The sequence below is a fragment of the Sorex araneus genome, chromosome 2, assembly GCF_027595985.1.
Source record: "Sorex araneus isolate mSorAra2 chromosome 2, mSorAra2.pri, whole genome shotgun sequence".
Lineage (NCBI taxonomy): Eukaryota > Metazoa > Chordata > Mammalia > Eulipotyphla > Soricidae > Sorex > Sorex araneus.
The window spans coordinates 138,420,527-138,442,282 of NC_073303.1; the positions used below are offsets into that span (position 1 = coordinate 138,420,527).

The 21,756-nt window shown below is 38.1% G+C and overlaps 1 protein-coding gene across 12 annotated transcripts in view; it reads right to left on the reverse strand.

Annotated features, from left to right (window-relative positions):
* The window catches only part of STXBP5L (syntaxin binding protein 5L), a 313,192-nt gene extending 304,517 nt beyond the window's left edge, over window positions 1-8,675 (reverse strand). For 7 of the 12 annotated variants that reach the window (XM_055125562.1, XM_055125560.1, XM_055125561.1 and 4 more), the window contains exons 1-2: window positions 7,942-8,023; window positions 7,059-7,255 (exon numbers count right to left, since the gene is read on the reverse strand). In XM_055125562.1, the coding sequence (XP_054981537.1) occupies window positions 7,059-7,255; window positions 7,942-7,978 (234 nt within the window). In that variant the 5' untranslated portion in view covers window positions 7,979-8,023. Of the gene's footprint in view, window positions 1-7,058; window positions 7,256-7,941; window positions 8,024-8,434 lie in introns of those variants that run through there. The other 5 variants (XM_055125555.1, XM_055125554.1, XM_055125553.1 and 2 more) reach the window with 5 other exon arrangements.
* Window positions 8,676-21,756: the final 13,081 nt, after the last annotated feature.

Genomic DNA, 21,756 nt, shown 5'->3' on the forward strand with positions numbered 1-21,756 from the left:
ACCCATCAAAGTGCTCCCGAGTCACTCCCATTCCTTTGTTTATCTGTAACCACTTCTACCAGTTTATCTGCTCTTCCTCTAATCAAACTCTGTTAATTTGTAAGGTCAGACCTTGCTAGGACAGTGAACTTGTATTGTAAGTTATTATTGTCTTTCTCCTCTCTTATGTCTTTTGAATTGTTTACTTTAAAACAATATCCTTTTTGTATGGACAAAGAAAGACATTTATTAATATGCTTTGGTAACATGGGATTTAATTGGCTTCAAATATTATTTACTCCCGGGCATCTGCTTTCTGGACTTAAACCTCAGCTGCCCTTACTTCCTAGCACCCCCAAAAGCAGGGTCCCGACAAGGGACGGGACGGACCCAGGGCAAGCGGTGAATTATGTGCTACCCTGGCATTGAGATGGGCCTGGCCAAAATGCCTAATGCTTAACTATATGTTAAGAGCTTGGTCATGGACATGTCATGTCATGATCCAAAAGCAACGACAAGACTAGGACCCTGCTAAGGCTAGGAAAGACTAATCTGGCCTGGGCACTGTAGTCTGAGATCCAGGTGACCCCTGGAGAGCAATTCTATAAGCTTAATGCATCTCTTGCTATGTCCATACAAACTGATTTATAATATGAATACTTATATGTTAGTTGGGATAGAACTTTACCCCCTATTGATTGTAACCACACCTATGCATAAGCCCCGGCCCGCATCCGGAGGCGGATGCGGGGGGGGGGGGGGGGCGGGAATTTAAGGTGGCTGTATGTGGGGGCTGGGGGCGAGTTCCAAGAGAGATCCAGAGAAGGAGAATGAAGTAGGAGGGGGAGAAGAAGAAGCAGGAGGAGAATCAGAGGAGAATGGAGATAGGAATGGAATAAACTGCGATTGAGACCAACCATCTTGCCTCCGTTCCTTCCTTCGCCTGCCTCATCATCGCCATCAACCTCCCTGGGGTGGGGGAAGCGGCTGGAGACCACCGAACTCGGGTGGCAGGAGAGACAGTGCCATTGCCTGGGCCCTGTGCCTGGCGCGGTGCTGTGAGGCGCTCCTCGCCCCCTTTCTTTTTCTTTTTTGTGTTTTTACACACTCCTGGAGTATTCTTATGCCAAAAACAGTAACAACTAGTCTTACAATGGAGATGTTACTGGTGCCCGCTTGAGCAAACAGAAGAACAACGGGAAACAGTGCTACAGTGCTATATTTAAGAACATCTGATATCTTCTATACAGACCATGAAAGCACATTCATTTTCCTTCAGATTATTATACCATTTATGTATATGTTGGTTTGACACTATGACTTTTTCTAAAAACAGCCTATAGATGTTGATGAAGAACTAGATAATTTATAAGTTTATTTAAAATTTCAGGGATTATACCATCTGGTTCTGGTGACATATTTATTTTTCATTAATTTGTTAATTGGTTCTAAACCATCCCATATGTTTTTCACTGTCAATATAATACTTATGTTCACCTAAAGTTATAACTTGGAAATAAGAATTTTCCTAATATTTTTCTCAATAAAAGCTAAAATATAATTGAATAACTTTTTATATTTTTAAAAAATGACATGCCATGTTCTAAAAGAGGTAGCATTCTTTCACCACAAAGCTTTTTGTTCTCTTTGTTATATAAATTTTATTTAATAACTCATTTCTAAGATACTGTTAAAAATATCTGATTTTCTCTCAACAATTCATTTTATAAACTTCCTTGATCTCAATTTTTCATTAACTTGCCCAACAAATATTTGTTTTCTTTGTGGCATGCTCTAGTCTCTTACATAGTAAGACAGTTGTAAACAAAACAAAGTCCTGCCCTCAAGAAGACACTTTATAATAGGAGAAACAAAAGATAGGAAAATAACTATATGGAAGGGCATTTGACTTGAACGTGGCCGACCTGGGCTCGATTCCTCTGCCCCTCTCGAAGAGCCCAGCAAGCTACCGAGAGTATCATACCTGCATGGCAGAGCCTGGCAGCTACCCATGGCGTATTCGATATGCCAAAAACAGTAACAACAAGTCTCACAATGAAGACATTACTGGTGCCCGCTCGAGCAAATCGATGAGCAACGGGATGGCAGTGATACAGTGATATAATTTAATAAATTAATAGGTAATACAGGTAGTTATAAGTGTTAATCAAGAAGAAGAAATCAGGAAAAGGGTAAAGAAAAGTGGTGAGCTGTGGTCAATGAAAATCTGAGAAATTAAGAGTTGAACAAAGAAAGCAAGTAATAAAATTAATTTGGGCAAGAGGAAGAGGTATTCCAGGTTGAAAAAATAGCAAATGAAAAATATCTGAGGCATATCTAAAACAGAGTAAAAAAGTCAATGTTGCTGTAGAGTAGGAAAAAAATGTTAAAATAGCATGATATAAAGGAGCAGATTATTTAGAGCTACACAGGATATAATAGAACATACAATGTTGTTTTTAAAGGAGATGAAATATAATTACAGGTTTTGAGCAAGGATGAAATATGATTTGATATCAAAAGGGTTCATCTATGTATTATAAGATGAGACTATCATGTGGACTGAGTGAAAGCAAGAGAACAGTTAGGTTAAAAAGTAGGAAGTCAGGAAATAGAATAATGTGATTGAAGTAAAAAAGATGAAGTAAAACAGAATTTGGGGTGTGTTTTGACAGAATATTCCTTATCTTCTCAAAGTATACTTTCTGAGAAATTTATAATTTTGTCTTTCTAACAAGGGAGATAAAATAGAAAAATTATTTGAGAATCAGTGAGGAGCTTGTTAAACTTAGCTTTGTCTTTTGCCTATTTAGAAATCTAAGGATATTGCTTATAGAACTGTTATAAAGGTCAATAGGATACCTGACAGACAAAGTTCTCTAATTTTAATTTATTAAACTTGATAGATTAACGAAGCCTTTCCATTTTCTTTGTAAACACAAAATGATAGTAATAGTTCATCATATATTGGAAACTAATAAACTCTCTAGCTAAAATATCTGTAGCCTCTTATTCCTACCATAAATAGGATGGATCAGTTAACCACAAGCATGAATAATGTATTTTCACATATGCATACAGATGTATAGATCTAGATCAATCTATACTCTACATACAGCAAATATATATTCATATATTTGTATGTATTTATCTAGATTATGTGGATACACATACTCATGCAAGTGTGTCAAGTTTTTAAGTGATAAATACATCTAGGAAATCTTGACATTGTTTTAAGTCAGCAGACACCTAATTCTACTTTAAATAACTTAAAACGAAACATTGTATACATTAAATTTAGGATAGCTTATGGAAAAGAAGTTCACAAAGAACTCTCATAAGAAAGCAAAGGTCCAGGGAAATAGCTAGCGACACAAGGAAACATTGTCATTGCATGCACAAGAGCCCGAGTTAATTACCTGTATGCACATGTCCCCCACCAAGTACACCAAGCTAGCCTTAGCGGACACCAGCATTATTGGGCCCAACCAGCTCCACCACATCCTCATGATCTTACACTGAACCATTTAACCCAGTAGGCTAAGTATCATTAGAAGCAGCCATAAGGCTTCCTGAGAACTGCTTGGGAGTCCCATTGCCAAGAAGAAAAAAGAAAACTATGGTACTTATCAGAGAGGTAGTGAATGTGAGGGTGAGAAGAAACTATGGTGGGGATCATTTTGATAATGTGATGGCACTACAACTTTGGTGGTGTGTGCAGTGAAACTTATACATGCATATAGAGGTTCATTAATTTATACTTTGGAAATGTTATAGTTATGTAAATCAATGATAAATCAATGAAATTTTATGGAAATAAAATGTAATAAAAATATCCTAAGTTTTATTTGCAAAGATCTTCATTTCTCATGCAATTTGTAAATTAAAGTGCACATAAGGTTTTCAGTTAAAAATAAATTTTTAAGACAGATATAAATGATATAAATGTCCAGTGCTATGGGAAAATGGAAAAGGAAAAACCATACATAACGAGACAGAAAAATGAGAAAGGCAGTAGTCAGAACTGGTTTTATGAAGGTAGTGTATTAACTATAAAGGATAATAGAAGAGTACTCCAATTGTATTATAGCTGACAGAAATAGTCTAATCAAAAGAGTAGAATATGAAAGGCAATATGGTGCTTTTAGAGAATGCAGTGTGCTTTGATAATTAAGGAAATGAGGGTAGAGAAGTAAACAGGAATGCTTTGTAAAAGGAATTCTATAGAGCTCAAGTTAAGCAAATTTGAAGTTTATTGTATAGAACAGTGATTTAAGTGATTTTCGGTTGCTTCATTAAGCTGTTTCTTAAAATGTCAATTTATAAACTACATTAGACATATTTCACAAATAACCTGAACAACATGAGCATTCAAATGCAATCGGACTGCACTTAAAAGAGATTGCAGTGAAGCAATCCATTAAGCTGCTTTTTACTGACCTTGAACCAAAATTTCTTCTACTGTATCTCAGTTTTTAAAAAATTATCATAGATGTCTCACTTCTAAAAATTATAGCTTTATGTTTTTGCTTCAGGCTAGCAAATTTCTTACTACCTGCTTATGTATACTATTATATAACAAAACCAAATATAAAAAATGTTTTATTGACTGCACAATTCAGCATTATAATTTATAAAATAAATGTATGTCAATAAAATAGCCATATTTATATAATTTAATAGATGCCATTTACTGGCATTTCACAATAAGCCGTGTTTGTAGAGCAGTACCGCTCTAGGGAAAAAGAATTTTAACAGAGAAATGACATCATTACCATGATACTTCAGAAATAACCATTATTATAAAATGAATTGAAAAGGGGTATAAGGACCAGTTAGGAAGTGAGTTCAAAGATACCAAGCAAGAAAATATGACAAAATGATCAAAAATGGAGATAGAGAAAGGGAATAAATTTCAAAAACACTGAGGAAATAAATAGTATTTGATGACCAGTTTGATATAGGAGCATGATTTTCAAGAGAGAAAAGTCGAGATTCATACTTTAATTTTAGACATGTTGAAAAAGTATAAGTAAAGGTGCCAAATGCTTAACACTTGGAATAGAATGTTCTTTGCACATTTAATCAAGAAGTCTAAATGAAGTCCTCATTTTAGTAACAGTTCTAATTTTGGAATTTCTCAAATCAAGCTTTACATACCTCATTACAATCCAGATAACCTATAATACAGCCATGTAACAAAATAACCAAGTTTTTAAAAATTAATCACATTATTATCTAATGATTCCATGGCACTATCTAAATTACAGGGTTTTTAAAAAAGTATTGCCTAATGTAATTATTATTTACTGGTTAAAGTCATTTCACCAAGTCTGAGGTGATTTTAAAAGTCTAATAACAACATAATTATACATTTTATCACCTTTTCTATTTTTTATGTTGCCTCTAATTGTCTATTCTGATTTCCTAATAGGTAAGAGAAAATTAGTACACTATAACTGAGAAAATCAGGACCCCAGGCACATAATGGTTTTACCACAATTATAAGGCTGGCAAATGGCAAGGCTTTAATAAAACACAAATTTGCTGACTCCTAAGCCAGTGTTCCTGCCATATTTTCAAAGTAACGTGTGTATAAGTTCTGCCACTTTGTATGAATATGCCTAAAATAGGACAGTCTGAATAAATAGGAAGATAACTACATATTGTTTATTTCTCTTGCATTCACCCATATTTCTGAATTTTTACATTTAAAATTTTCCCTACCAGCTCTACATCCTTGGCACTCCAATTCTGTTATATTCCAAAAGTCTTTTTGTAAAATAATATTTTCACCTCTGCTAAAACTCTGTATTAGCATCGTATTCAGAAATATAAACAGAGTTTGAACAATTTTCAGAATATTGGAATTAAAGAGCAATATGCTTGAGATTAGAAAACCAGGGCATGCTTCCCTTGCCATCGAGTCCAAATCTAACCGTCAGGATTTTACATTTTTGTCCTGACTACTATTAAATCCCTCCCTAACTTCACAAAAATATTAATCATTTTATATTGGGGATTAAATTATAAATAGCTTTGTATACAAAATTCTGTTGTCTACAAACTTTACAGTATGTCAGAAAAAAATGTGCTTTTATCACCGAGTAAACTTGATTTTATATAAACTAGTTTTTCAATATTTTAATAACTAGTTTAATGATTTATGACCCTCCTGGGAATAGAGACTAGTCAATAATTGAAACTTACTGCACATAATTTTTTGCTGAAAAATAATTCTAGTAATTTCAAAAACATCTTCATTAAAATACCAACAAATTAATTTCTATAGTTAAAAATTACTTTTATATTCAAACAAATAAAATTATTATATTGATATTATACCAATCACCCATTGGCTTTTTTATTGCATAAGTTTAAAAACATATTCCTAGGGAACATCTTTAAAGGACATAAACATTAAAAATTGCTTTATGTCAAAAAGCATGTAACTCTATACAAATATAATGTGTTTTGTACATTCTCTTCTATCAGAAACTCTATTGCTTATTCATTAAAAGTAAAACATAGGTTCAAGAATAATTTCTCATGGACACAAGCTAATTTTGAGTTCTCACAAGCATTAAAATTTCCTACAAAAATGAACTTTATGGCATTTGTTGGGTTGTTTATAGACCCTGGTAGTAATTTTTATTCGGAATTTAAAACAATGTCATCCAATCTTTTTCCTCTTAATCCTAGAAAAATCTTAAGAGCTTTAATCATTTTGTACTGAACATTAAAAAAAAAAGTTTCTCTGGCTGACAAGAATTAGCCATAATGATGATCTTCTTCAAATTACTACTTTTAAAGTATGAAAATTTTAGTTAAGTGGACTTTCTACCATTTCCTCTCAGTTCCCCTTTGTTTTCCCCTTAAACAACCCTTGTTTGTGCTGTTGATGCCTGACGCCTGTAATATCTTAATTCAAAATGATGTATCCAGAATTCTCTGCACCAGACTCTAATGATGGTATCTCGACGATTTCCACTCCCCAGAGTGTTGTGTTTTGTTGATGTTATCCTTTTCTCACATCATAAAATAGAGAAATATAGGCTTCACGCCAATTCCAAACTTACCTTGCAAATTTGGAAATACTCTGAAGTCAGGGTTTCCTGAATCTCCTCTCTGAGAACCCCCGCAGTCCCTCCTGGATGCCCGGAACCACTTCCAGCCCCACCACCACTGTTACCGCCACTGCTGCTACCACTGCCAGGGGAGGAGGCAGTTAAGCCATCCAAAACTTTTCGGAAATTAAACTTCTTCATTTTAAAAACTGTCGAGAAAATTCAAAAGAAACGATGACTTAACACATGGAATTAGAGCAGGGTAAAAAGTATTTAGTCAAACATTAATCAAAACGCTGTTTTATTAATGACCTGGCGTTGGAGAGAATCTGACTTTGTTTTGTCAAATTTTAATTCTAATAAACAGAATTTTTTAAAAAACTCAAAAGGCAACAGTATTTTCCTCTCTATTCCTCAGGCATCAAATTTTCAAGGAGCCCAGCTGTAGCTACGCTTTATCAGCACTGGGGTAAAAATAAAAGGCAGTGTCATCATCGTCATTAGCATTATATCACCATTATTATACAATCAAACCAGAGTCCAATAGACCAAGACTATCTCTCTGTCAAGGGCGGGCTTCCTAGTAAAGATTCAGCAGAAATGATTTTATTTACATAAAAACAATGTGGACAGGGGAAGTATTTACTCTGCCACCACCTTCTGAGCCTTACCCCAGGATCGATCGTCAACGCTACATATTCTCTCTCTCTCTCTCTCTCTCTCTCTCTCTCTCTCTCTCTCTCTCTCTCTCTCTCTCTCTCTCTCTCTCTGTCTCTCTCTGTCTCTGTCTCTCTGTCTCTGTCTCTGTCTCTGTCTCTGTCTCTGTCTCTCTCTCTTTCTCTCTCCCCCCCCCCCAGAGGAAAAGAGAGGCGAGAGTGGGAGGTGAGAGCTTTACCCGTTTCCCGCTCCCAAAAGCCCGGGTCCCAGAGCATCTGCAGGTGACCCACAGCAACAGCGCGCGGGAGGGGCGAGAGGCGACGCCGGCTGCCGCCGCGTCTCCCTCCGCCTCCCCTTCCCTCCCCCGCGTCTCCCCCCCACAACCCCCCCCCCCCCCAGCCGGTCAGCCCGTCTGCCCGTCTGCCCGTCAGCCCGCAGCCGCCGCCGCCGCCGCGCTAGCCAGCCGTTCCACTGATCCCGCAGCGCAGGCGGCAACTCTGGGGGGACGTGAGGCGGTGGTGGCGACGGCTGCGGCCCGAATCCCGCCTCGGCTCGCCGGGCGCGCGGAGACGCCGCTCCCGGGTGAGGAATCCTCCCGGACCGGGCGCCCAGGAGCCGGCTCCCTCCCGCGGCTGCGCGAACACACCGACACCCTCCTCAGGCGTTCGCGCGGCCAGCCAGAGCGCCACCGGCACTCTCACACAGACGTGCGCGCGCGGGCTTCCACACACCTCACACGTATGTAGACAGGCACACACGCACACACACACACACACAGGTGTGAGGGAGCTAACGCGGGACGGCGGCGTCCCACCGGGAGGACTGACTACCGACTCAGGCTCCTTCCTCAGCCGCCACTCGCCGCCTGCCAGCCCGGGACGCTGCCGGTGGCGCCCGACTCCCGCCGCCTAGCTCGGTCCTGCTGGTCGCGGTGCCCGGCGCTCTCCGCGGTCCCGGCGGAGCTGTCAAGGCTCCACCGCAAACTCCGCCCTCCCGCCGTGGGAGGCAAGCCCCGCCCCCTCCGCCCGCCGCCCCGCCCCCTCCGCCCGGGGGGAGCCGCCCGAGCGCCAATCCCCGGCGCCGGGAGGCCAACTTTCGAGGTCGCCAGGCCCCGAGGAAATGTGAGGATAGGCCGGAGGAAGAACCGAGGAGCGAGAAGCAGAGAATTTGGAGGAGTAGGTGAGCATCTGATTGACGTCGATAGCGGCCAGTGTGCTGGGCCCCGTGCTTTGGGGGCTGTAATTGGCGCCACCTGTTGAGGGACGCCTGCGTGCATCAGTGGAACACCTAGAAGCGGAGGGACATGGGCTCCTTAGAGCTAACTCTGGGCAGGACCGTGACCCGCGCCGGGATGCTGCAGTTTATCAACTGTGTGGTTCTCTTCCTGCTCTCCAGGTGCGGCCCTAGTGTGCTCCTTTCGTGCCCTGCCACTTCCGTCGCTGCTTAAGAGTCCCCTCAAGCTTTGGGATGCTATTCCAACTGAGGGCTCGCTGGGTCCGTTTCAAAAGCAGAATTTTCCCCCTCCTTCCACAACAGCTCTTTTCATGATGTCTCTTTCTTAGTAAACCGTCTCAAAAAGAGATTTTCAGCTTCTTCTTGAGTCACAATAAGAATGTTGAGAAGTGCACGATTTTTTTAAATAGCATCTGTATGGAAAGATTTGGTTCTGAGTCATAAATTGCTACTGAATTGGGGAAATTTGGGGCCTCAAGTTCTTCGTTGGAAAATGAAGGACAGCTCAGGGAGCCAATCGTTAATCTGAGCAAGACTACATTTATTAGTAAATCCCAAACATTCTTAGGTATTCTCCCCGCCCCTCTCTCTCTCTCCTCCCTCTGTTTCTGTCTCTCTTTCCCTCTCTCTCCCTATCTCCCTCTCCCTCCCCCTTTCTCCCTCTTTCTCTGCCTCCCCCATCTCTTTCCCTATTCTCCCTCCCCCTCTTCTCTTCCCCCCATCCCTCTCCTCTCCCCCTCTCCTCTTCTCATTTCTTCTCCCTCCTCTTCCCTTCTCTCCTCTCCTCCCTACCCATCCCACACCACCATCACCGCCATGAAATGCCAGAGTGCAGAGAATCCTTTTCTGGACCTCCTCTAGTTGTCTCATTGCCCCCTAAGGCAGACATGAAATTGTTTATTTCTTCTATCTTGTTTAGTACTCACACACAGTGTTTCACACATAAGAGGCACTTAAAGAGAATTGGACAGTAGGAATATTAATGGTTATTCATAAAAGATTTATGAGATGACATCCTCTTTGGGAAAGGTTAAAAAAAGGGTGGGGGTGGAAGCAAATGTCATGTTTGGTGTAAATGAGATCTTGCTAAGGTTCCAAATTTTATACTGGATTCCTAGCAATTTTTATTTTTGCCTTCACTCCTTTTCCACTTTCCTTCTTCCAGGTCAATTTCACCTCCAGGCACTGGTACCCATGACAAAGTTTACTTCTCTCTCTCTCTCCCTCTCTCTCTCTCTCTCTCTCTCTCTCTCTCTCTCTCTTTTCATTTTGACTTAAGAAAAATGGGGGAGAGATTATTCTAGCTCCTTGAGAAGTAGGCATTATTATCTAATGTAATGGATTTAAATACTCTCCCCTTCCCTTTGGAGAAAATGTATCAAACATACCTTAATTTTCAAATAAATGAAAGCAAGTCTGAAGCAATAAATGGTTTGCTTTCATTGAGGATGGGGAAAGTATTATGATTCAACAAAATTAGATGAACTGTTTTTGCAAGGATAAGCCTTAAACCATTCTTTGCTTGAACTCTCTTATCTAGAAAGCTGAATTGTGTTTTCTATTCTAAAATTGGAATAACTAAAAATAAGAAAACATGTAAAACAAACTGATAACAATTCTGCTTAAGGACCTAGAATTAATTGGCTTACCTGAATTAGAAAGAAGTGGCAGAGTAGATATCCCTTCAGATGGTGAACCAAATAGGAAACAGAAGAAAATCCAAGTCAGAATATAGTTTTTCCAAACAAGTATTAGACGTCTTAAAAGAAAATAAAGTATTATCAGAATTCTGAAACTGTAAAATTCTAGGAACAATTTTATATACTTTTGCTTCTCTACAAAGCACAGTGCTAATGTGTAGTTATGTATCCAGGAAATATTAATTTGATTAAGGACAGCAAGTAAGTCTTTTTCTTTTCTTTTTGGGTCACACCTGGCGATGCACAGGGGTTACTCCTGGCTCTGCACTCAGGAATTACTTCTGGCGGTGCTCAGGGAACCATATGGGATGCTGGGAATCGAACCAGGGTCGGCCTCGTACAAGGCAAACGCCCTACCCGCTGTGCTATCGCTCCAGCCCCAAGTAAGTCTTATATGTTTGCAATATCATAGAGAACATAACTTATCAACAGAGAATATTGTGAAGCTAATTCACAAATTATGACAAAGGATAGAAATAAGCAAGAAATTGGTTCATTATATATATATATGAAAAAGGAGCATGGACAACTATAGCCTAAAAATCTTACTAGGTGAAAAAAACACAATGAAATATATGCAGGAGTAAATTTTATCCTTAATTAATTAAAGATAATTAATACTCTCTAAACCATCTGCTGAAGGGAATAAGAACAGACTTTGACATATAGCTTATAAATAATGTAAGGAATTTTAGAATTGGGTCAGGTGATAATAATGCAGAGTTTTAATTATTACATTGCAAACTAGAATACCTCATGCAAAAAAATTTCTGAATAAGCCCCGATGACTTTCTAAAATGATGTGTGAAGAACTTTAAGGAAGAAAAACACTGAAACCTTGTACTTTAAAGCAAAATCTTATGATCAAATAAATAAATCTGAAACACTAGAAAGATTTTTAAGATATACATTAAAAATATATTAAGGGGCTAAAGAGACAGAAGAGCAGGCAGAGCACTTACTTTGCGTGCGGCCAACCCAGTTTGATCTCTGGCACCCCACGTAGTCCCGAGCACTGCCAGGAGTGATTCCTGAGATTAGAGCCAGGAGTAAGCACTGAGAATAGCTGGGTGCGACCCATAAAACTAATATACATGTATATAGTATGATTATATTCTATATTCATGTATATATCTACATCATTTTATAATGAATATATATTCATTTTCAGATTTTGTGATCTTGTATTCAAATCAACAATAATACTAATCAAAGCTACTTTCTACTTGTATCACTTGTATCACTTGTATCACTTGTCCTCCCGTTGATCTTTGATTTGCTCGAGCAGGCGCCAGTAACATCTCTATTTGTCCCTGTCATATGCTAGTGCAGCCCAATGATATTCGCTTGCTCCAGGAACAGGAAGAGCCTCAAATCGTTCATTCAGGGATTTGATGAAGAAATCTGACCATCTAGTTAGTAGGCGGCCATGCGGTCTTCTGACATCCCATGGAATCCAGTTGGTAACAGCTCTAGTCCAGCGGTCGTCTCTGAATCGCATTACATGACTGGCCCATCTGATTTTTGATGCCTTGGCAAACGAGACAGTGTCCCTGATTCTAGACTGTCGGCGGAGGTCAGAACTCCAGATTCCTTCTCTCACTTGAGTGAGATGTGATACTCCTAGCATAGCTCTTTCGATTCCTCTTTGGGATACCCTAGTAGCGTTCTCATCCTGTTTGCGTAGGGCCCAGGTCTCTGAGGCATATATTAGTGCAGGAAGAACAGTGGAATCGAAAAGATGTACCCAAAGTCGGAGGTTCTTCGTTCTCTTAACCACTTCTTCAATGCTCTTGAATGCATTCCACGCTGCTTTCTTCCTCCTGCGCAGTTCTGGCACTAAGTCGTTCTTCCCTCATGTTGATTTCTTGACCCAGGTAAACATAGCTGCTGCATTCGAAGATGTTCGTTCCATTTAGAGCAAATGGAGCTTCAGGGACTAGTTCATTTTTCAGGAGCATCGTCTTGTTGAGATTCAGCTGCAATTCGACCTTTCCACACTCGTGGTTGAAGTCGGCCAGCATTTGTGCCACTTGGCTAATGTTTGGTGTTATGAGAACGATGTCATCAGCGAAGCGGAGGTGATGTAATTGCCAACCATTTATCTTCACTCCCATTCCTTCCCATTTTAGTCATCGCATGATGTTCTCGAGGGTGGCACTGAAGAGTTTCAGTGAAATGGTATCACCCTGCCGCACCCCTCTCTTTACATCATTGATCACTTCCTTGTAGAATGGTGAGATCCTGGTGGTGAATACACAATACAACTCGCAGAGGACTTTGATATACTGAGTTTGAACACCCTGTTTGGCTAGGGCTTCGATGACCGTTTCAGTCTCAACAGAATTGAAGGCCTTCTTTAAGTCGATGAATGTTAGACAGAGCAACATCTTGAACTCTCGAGAAACTTCAATGAGTTTGGTCACTGTGTGGATATGGTCTATTGTGCTGAACCCATTTGGAACTCTCTTTCTCGCATGGTTGTTCTTCGTCTAGTGTTCTGCCTATTCTATTCAGGATGACACGAGTGAACAACTTGTAGACGACAGATAGCAGGCAGATTGGGCAATAGTTGCCAATGTCATGGATGTCTTCCTTCTTATATAACAGAACGGTCCTACTGGTTTTCCATTGAGATGGAACTTTGCATTCAGACAGGTAGCATGTGAAGAGTCGAACCAGTGTATTGATGAGTACTGGTGGCAGATTCTTCAAGTGTCTGACCTTGTCTGGACCAGGTGCTGCATGCATCTTTACCAGCGAAATGGTGTGTCGGATTTCAGAAGGGAGGATGTTGGGAACAACATATCCATCCTGAGGAATTTGGTATGTGGGAAGGTGAACATGGCTGTCAAAGAGATCCGAGTGGAAGTGAATAATCCTCTCCATTGCCTTTCTGGAAGATGTGATAGATCCTTCAGGATGTCAGAGGGCAGTCATCCTGGTTTTATAGTTAGCCAAGGATTGGCAAGCATTGTGAATACTTTTCCCGGCTTCTGCTGCACTGGCCAACACTGCTGCTTTTCTCTTTTTGAGGTCTTCCATTATTGCATCTATGCATAGCTTTGTGAGCTTGGACGTTAGCTTGTGGTTGCCTGAGGCTCTCGCCAAACCATGTTGACAAATGAGTTCAAGAGTTTCCAAAGACAGGCGTCTGTTTGTGGCTTTCTCATTCTCGGCATTCTTTGCACAGTCATGGAGGTGCTGAACCAGTCGATCATATTCCTCGTTGATGTTGTCTTCCCACATTGCTGCAGTAATGCCAAAGAGATCCCAGTTGGTGGTCATTCTGGGAGTTGTCTTCTTAGACTTAAATTTTGCAGACTTTTCTCCTTGCTCTGTGAAGTAGAATTTTGCACAAAGGAGACTGTGGTCTGATCCCGTTTAGAATTTTGGGACAACAGTGACATCTGCCAGGCAAAACCATTGATTGAATATGATGTGGTCAATTTCATTGTGGAACTGTCCACTGGGAGACTCCCATGTCCAGCGTTTAGATTCGGCCTTCTGGAACTGTGAGTTACCATGGATGGTCTTGGTCGACATGATGAATTCAGACAGTCTCTCTCCCTGAACATTCCATTCTAGGCCATGGGTCCCAATGTGGAGTTCTTTGGGCAACCTTCTCGGACCTATCTTGGCATTAAAATCGCCAACAATGATCTTGTAGAAGGTGTGGTCTTCTTTATAGAACTTCTCCAGTTCCACGTAGAACCTCTCAATTTCATCTTCATCATAGTTGGAAGTTGGTGCATAGACAACAAAGATAGAAATTGCAGGTAGTGAGCCACATCTATTCAAGTGTAATCGTCTGATTCAAGTTGTTAGGCATTCTAATGAATCAATGCTCATGGCCAAGTTCGTGTTGACAAGGACACCAACGCCACCGACGCCTCTGTTGTCACATGTTCCGAGGAACAATTCTTCTCCAGTATTTAAAATGGCGTGATGTGATTGATGTCTTCTCGTTTTGGTCGACCAATGATGTCGTACTTGATCTTCTGCACTTGCACCATCAGGTCCTCTATGGATGCTTCTGATGCCAGTATACATGCGTTGAAAGTACAGACAATCATTTTAGTCTTTCTTTGTTTTCTCAGTCTAGTTCATCCCCAAGATTTTTTCAGCCTCTCCTTGCTCATCTTTCTTAATGCTGCCATATTGGGGGCTCTTTCGGTGTCAGGTGAATGAGGCCAATTGTTGTTACCGTTGTTGGCATATCGAATACGCCACGGGTAGCTTGCCAGGCTCTGCCATGCAGACGGGATACTCTCGGTAGTTTGCTTACTTTCTACAACTAAAAATAATAAAATTATATTGAAAATAGGTGCAAATGTGGCACTTAACATAGAGGATTTGCTAAACTAGCTAGGTTTGTGGAAAACTAAGCCACTTGACATAGTACATTTTATTGTTTCCTCAGATATGAAGACAAACATTTATCAATTATTTAGTACCAGACAATATATTATGAACTTTACAAACATAACTTTCAATTTGACTATACTATAACTCTATGAGGTATTGTTCACATTTTATAGTTGAAGAAATTTGACACAGAAGCTCCCCCTGAGCATTGCCAGTGTAGCATTCCTGAGCACAGAACCAGAAATTACCCCTGAATACCAATTGTGGCCCAGCCCCTCCCCAGAAAAAAGTTTCACTGAAGGTTTCTTGGATAGATAAGCAGACATTCAAATTCAATGTGGTCTAATTTGTAATATTGTGTTCCTCTCAATCACTGTCCTAGTCCTAATTTGAGGATTAATAGAATAGGTAATGGTGAGGGTCAATTCCTTTGAACTATTGAAAGTATGTGTATTACATTGTCCGGCCTAATATAATTAAACATTTTAGAGTTGGTGGCATAAACAACTAGCCTTTCACAGTGTGAAGTCCAAGATCAAAGTGTTAGCCTGTTGATTTCTGCTGAGGCCTCTTTCCTTGCTTGCATAATGCCCACTTCTCTCTGTAACCTCACATGGTCTCTGCTCTAGGGGCATATTTCTGCTTTCTCTTTGGTGTCCAAATTTATTCTTCTTTGACGAAACCAAGCATGTTGGATTAAAGCCCACCTTAATGGCCTCATTGTAATTTAATCACCATTTGAAGGGCCTGTCATTTAATACAATTCACATTCTAAGATACAAGGGGTTAGATATTCATTTTTGGAGACAGAATTTATCCCCAAAATATGATAATCAAGTGAACATTTTATTGGTGGAGGGGGGCACATCCAGTGGTGCTCAGGGCTTACTCCTGGCTCTGCACTCAGTGATTACTCCTAGTGGTGTGTAGGGAACTATATGGCAGTCCAAATATCAAGCCTTGGTCAGCTGCATGCAAGAACCCTAGCCACTGTACTATCTCTCTCGTTCCAAGTAAATATTTTTTGAGAACATTTACAATGTGATGGAACTGTATAAACAATTTTCCATTTAACTTCTCATTTATCATTATGTGAGATCATTGATAACCCTACTTATAGGTTAGAAATATGAACAAAAAGGGTAAGTAATATGTCTAACATCATACATTTAGTTGGTTATGAAATATGAATTTGTGCTCCCTTAACTCACATTCAAAAGTACTTTTCTCATGTCATAGCTTTCTATAGATAATCAAAGAAATCACATTATGTAGATATTTTATATTAGAGAATGAAAGTATTGTATTTGATATTATGTTAATGTTATAAATATAAATATTATTTTAATATAGAATAAAATGGAGCAGAGAAAAATAAAAATATGTTCTAGGAGTTTGTATACGAAAAATAAAAATAAATTTAGAGCTTGGGAAGAGAAAATACTAGAAGCAGAGTATTTCGATAGGCAAGCTAATAGGAGGTTCTTTTTTTTTTTTAATTTTTATTTTATTGAATCACCGTGACAAAAGTTACAAAGCTTTCAGGTTTAAGTCTCAGTCATATAATGATCAAACCCCCATCCCTTCACCAGTGCACCTGTTCCCCCACCAAGAACCCCAATATACCACCCTCCCACCCGCCCCCCACACCTGAGTGGCCAATGATCTTCACTTTATTCTCTCTATACTTTGGATACATTCAGTATTTCAACAGAGAACTGATTATTATTATTTGGAATTTTCCCCCAACAATCAAACCTGCTGAAAAGCCTTCATTTGATAGTTTGTTTTCCATTGCGGAGAGTGAAGATTATAGGAGCTCTTTGGGATAGGTTTTGGATTTCTGTTGTTTTAGCTTAGCTCACAGTCTAGATGCATTTCGATAAGTCTCTGGGTGCCAAAATGGGTTAGTAGACCTCCTAGATCATAGTCTTTAAGGAGCAGAGGGGCCGGCCGTGTTGTGCGCGGCTGTTCTGGATCTCAATAGGAGATTCTTATCTCTTAAGAAACTAAGCACAGTTTTAAATGTATTGAATCCCATGGGAGAATCCCACTTAAACAGAAGAAAATTGATTATTCAATAAATAATTAGACAGAACAAGGTAGTATTAATTTGCTAAACGATGTTGCAGTCTCAATGACTATTACAATAGCTGGAAAGAGAACTTACATAAAAGAGGGTGATGATGAAACATTTATTACAGAGTCAGATTGACAATTATTTATATTAGCAAGTGCAAACATCTCCAGTGTGCTTTGAAGTATTGAATCTTAATTTATCATTCACTTCTGATTCCTCAATCAAATTATATACTATTCTTTACTTTTTTGCCAGTATGGGAGTTAGACTTTCATTAAGAGAAGACAGGTAAAAACCAGATTCACCAGTATTCTTTCTGGAAGTTTTTTCTAGGATGGATTAGGGACCATCATTCTTTCTTAAATCTTAGAATAATAATATAGCTTGTAGGGTACTTGTCTTGCTCTCAGCCAACTTGTGTTCAATCCCTGGCATCACATATGGTCCCCCAAGCCCCACCAGGAGTGATCGCTGAGCACAGAGCCAGGAGTAAATCCTGAACTCACTGGGTAGGGCTCCAAAACAAACAAACAAACAAATCTTTACCTGACTTGTTCTAGCATCCTTCAGAATGGATACTGGTTGTTAATTGTCAGCTTTCCATCATATGGCAGGAAATAACAACATTATAATCCTACATTAATCTTGCTTTATGCCTTCAAAGGGAAAAAACAATGTTAATTAAATGATGCCATAGTTCTTGTGGTTTTCAAATAAACAGAGGTTATAGGTTAGAGTATATACAAGGTGTGTCAACATAGAGTCAACATGTAGTCAGAGACAGGATTACAAACAGACTTTTTGCCATCTTCTATGGAAAAATTCAAATGTTTGCTATTAATTATGAAATTAAAATAAATTCTCTGTGCATCTTTAAAAATAGATTTTTACATATGCAACATAATGGGATGTGACCATAGAACTGGTTTTTCATGTCAAGGAAGTACTAAACTATTAGCTCCAAACCTCAACTTTCCCTCGATTTCTACACAGAAACAAATATAAGCTATTATATGGAAAAAATGAGATTGCATGCATAAAAGTTTATTTGTACAATGTAAACCACAATATAAATGTTTAATTTTTTAAAATTTAATGCAAGTTTTTATGGGGTTTATTTTAGAGGTTTAATTTGTTTTCTCATTACTAATATAAAAATATCTTGTATTTGTGGATTGCAGTTGCTGAAATTAAAGGAAAAGGATCTTAATTAAATGTTCTTTAAAGTTCTTTTTAATCCAAAATTCTGTCTTTATATAATTTATTTAATCAAGGTTCACTGCATTCTCTTTTAAATCACTACAGTTCCTCATTGAAAGGGTAATTTGAAAATTCCAAACTGATCAATAAAGATGAATTATAGCTTACAGAAGGCAAGACACAGAAGTATCTACAGTGATTTCAAGAGATCACATTTTAAATTTTTTAATAAATTTTATTGGACCACATTTTAAATTAACATTGATATTTTTATGCATAGTCACATGTATATTATAAAAAAATTAAGGTATGCTTGGGGCCAGAGATATAGCAGGTAGGGTGTTTGCCTGGAATTAGACCACCCTGGGTTCTATCCCCTGTAGCACATAGGGTCCCAAAAACACACCAGGTGTGAGTATGGAGCCAGGGGTAAGCCCTGAGAACTGCCAGATGTGAAGGAAAAAAAGAGAGTAATGATTGTTAATTATGGAAAACTAGATGTTTTTATTCCTTCCTTTTAAAACATTTTAAAAATAATTGAAAATATTCAATATATACCATTTTGATTCCACTTTATTTAATCATTTTGTTATTTCTTCTCTTTTCATTAAATATGCTTCAGAAATACCATTTTGAATGTCAACATTATATACAACCATATGAATAGCTAAGCATATATTTAATAATTTCCATATTCTTAGGTAATTTCTAACTTGATACATTATATGCATAATGGAAAGAATAATTTTATATTAAATCTTCAGCATTATTTTAGGTTTTACCAAGAAATATTGTTAAAATACTATATTATTTAATAATATTTAATAAATTAAATAATATTTTAATAATATTTAATATGTTTAATGTAGCACTGTAGTACTATCATCCTAATGTTCATCGATTTACTCAAGTGGGCACCAGTAGCATCTCCATTGTGAAACCTGTTTCTATTTTGGCATATTGAATACACCACGGGTAGCTTGCCAGGCTCTGCCATGTGGGTAGGATACTCTCGGTAGCTTGCTGGGCTCTCCAAGAGGAGTATATTTAATAATAATAATATTATTATATATAATACACTTAGTTCCATTTTTTTTGTTGTTGGTATCAGGGATTTGATCCAGTTCTCCTCTGTACCTAAATTTTCCCCCTCTTTTTTGGGGGAGCCATGCTTGACAATTCTCAGGCTTTACTCCTGATTTTATGTCCAGGGATCACAAAACTGGTGCTCAGGGAACCACATGTGGTTCCAGAGATTGAACTTGGCAATGCTCAGGGAACCATCTGTGGTTCCAAAGATTGAACCTGAGTCAGTTGCATGAAAGACAAGGTCATTACATGCTATATTATTACTCTTGTTCTTAAAATTTATTCTTAAAAGCTCAAATCAATTCATACCCTTATTTAGAGTATAGGTTCTGGAGGAAAACTCATGTTAAAATGAGTCTTTGGAAAAATTATATCTCATATAATTCCCCCATTGTCTTCCTTGTTTAGATATTTAGAAATTTAGCATTTTTAAATATAGAACTGGTAAGCATAATCAACTAAACAAAGATGAAAAGTACTTCGTAAGGCATATAATTTTGTTAAAAGCACGTCATTTTAGTTTGGATGAAGACAGTATGAAACTCAGAATTTCAAGACTAGAAAGAAAATAAATAATTAAGGTTGGATTTCTAAACTTTTAAGTGAAGCAAAGCAGTCATATAAACAAATGAGAACTGTATCTTATTTATTGTTATTTGTGAATTAAATTTACAAAATAAGAACAGAGAGAATTAAAAGGATAAAGAAAGAAATGTTAGTAGATACACAGAAAGATAATTTTATGGGAAAATTATCTTTAAGAATAAATTTTTGGGTAAGGCATTTGCCTTGCATGCAGCCAACCCGAGTTCAATTTCTCCATCCCTCTTGGAGAGCCCAGCAAGCTACCAAGAGTCTCCCGCTTGCATGGCAGAGCCTGGCAAGCTATCCATGGGGTATTCTATATGTCAAAAACAGTAACAAGTCTCACAATAGAGACGTTACTGGTGCCCACTCAAGCAAATAGATGAACAATGGGATGGGACGACAGTGCTACAGTGCTATATTACATTAAAGGCAAATCATTAAGACTATTTAAAACTTTTAAAACCTGATTGAATTTTTTTGCCATTATAGACTAGAAATGTGAATCTTTGTAATATGAGGTAGATTAGATTGAAAGAAAGAAGATGGAGACAAAATTTAGTCCACAGAAAATTGATTCTCTAACCCTGATAAAGATGATAGAAGATACAAAGGGATTGACACTATTTTTTAAGTTTAAGATACAGAGACAAGTGGAAACCCCGTTTAAATCTATCTACATTCCCAAAACTTTTCATTTCACCATAATTCCATTAGTTTAAACAGGGAACTTCATTTGCTTTTGTGGTGGCAATCACAAAATTTAATGCCATAACAATTAATTTTTAATGGCTAACAAAGAGTTGATATATTAAAATTTTTCAAATGCCCACATTAATTATAAATTTGCAAAATTGGAACACTAAAGTTTTAAACATTAAAGCCTGTCTGCTTTTGCTTTAGCACAAGTTCCCAAACAAATCATGAGAGTAAAATGGGTGACTTCCTGCCTGTCGATCTGTAGATTCTAATATGAGAAAAACCCTTAAAGTGGTTTTTCTCTAGTATGCAGGATAAGTATCTGTTTACATCAGCTTCTTGGCTGGCTTGTGCCAACAAAACATTGCTATTGTTTTAACCTTTGAACCTCAGGAACTTTACAAATATTTTTTCCAGCAACATTCAGAGTGATTTATGACTTCTAGCTATCTTATGTTAGAAAAGCAAATTTTATTTATCTAACTCATTCCTTTCTCTCCCTTATTCCCATTCTCTATTATCTTTAACCACAATATCTTTACTTAATGCAAATGTTACTCTTTTGTATTACACTTTTTTTTCCCAAGTGTGTCTGTCTAAAATACTCAAATTATAAATACTAGATAAATTGAATTTTATGGGTCAGTTGCTATTTAAAAAATATTTTGTATCATTATTATATTAAATGCTCAAAACCATTTTAAAAACCATTTGGTTCCTCAACAAATACCATTGTTTTCCATGATGATGGTTTCCAAATGAGAGTGCTAAAACTCATAGGAAAGGGAGATAGATAATATTTTTAGGAATAAGAACTCTGGCTCAAAGAGACCAAAGTCTTCTACTTGTTCTATGTGTGACTTGAACAAATCATTTCACTTGTCTGTGTGTGTGTTTCAGTTTATGTAAAAAAGAAAGATAAAGTACCAAGCTCATAGTATGTTTTTTAAGATTAAGTGTGAAAATTCTTTCTGGCATTCTACTGGGTTTTTGACATATAGGAAACCCTCTACAAATGTTAATTTTTGATGCTGAAAATATTTTTAAAATTATTATTGCTTAAATAATATTTCAGATGAGATTGGGTGCAATGAGGGTA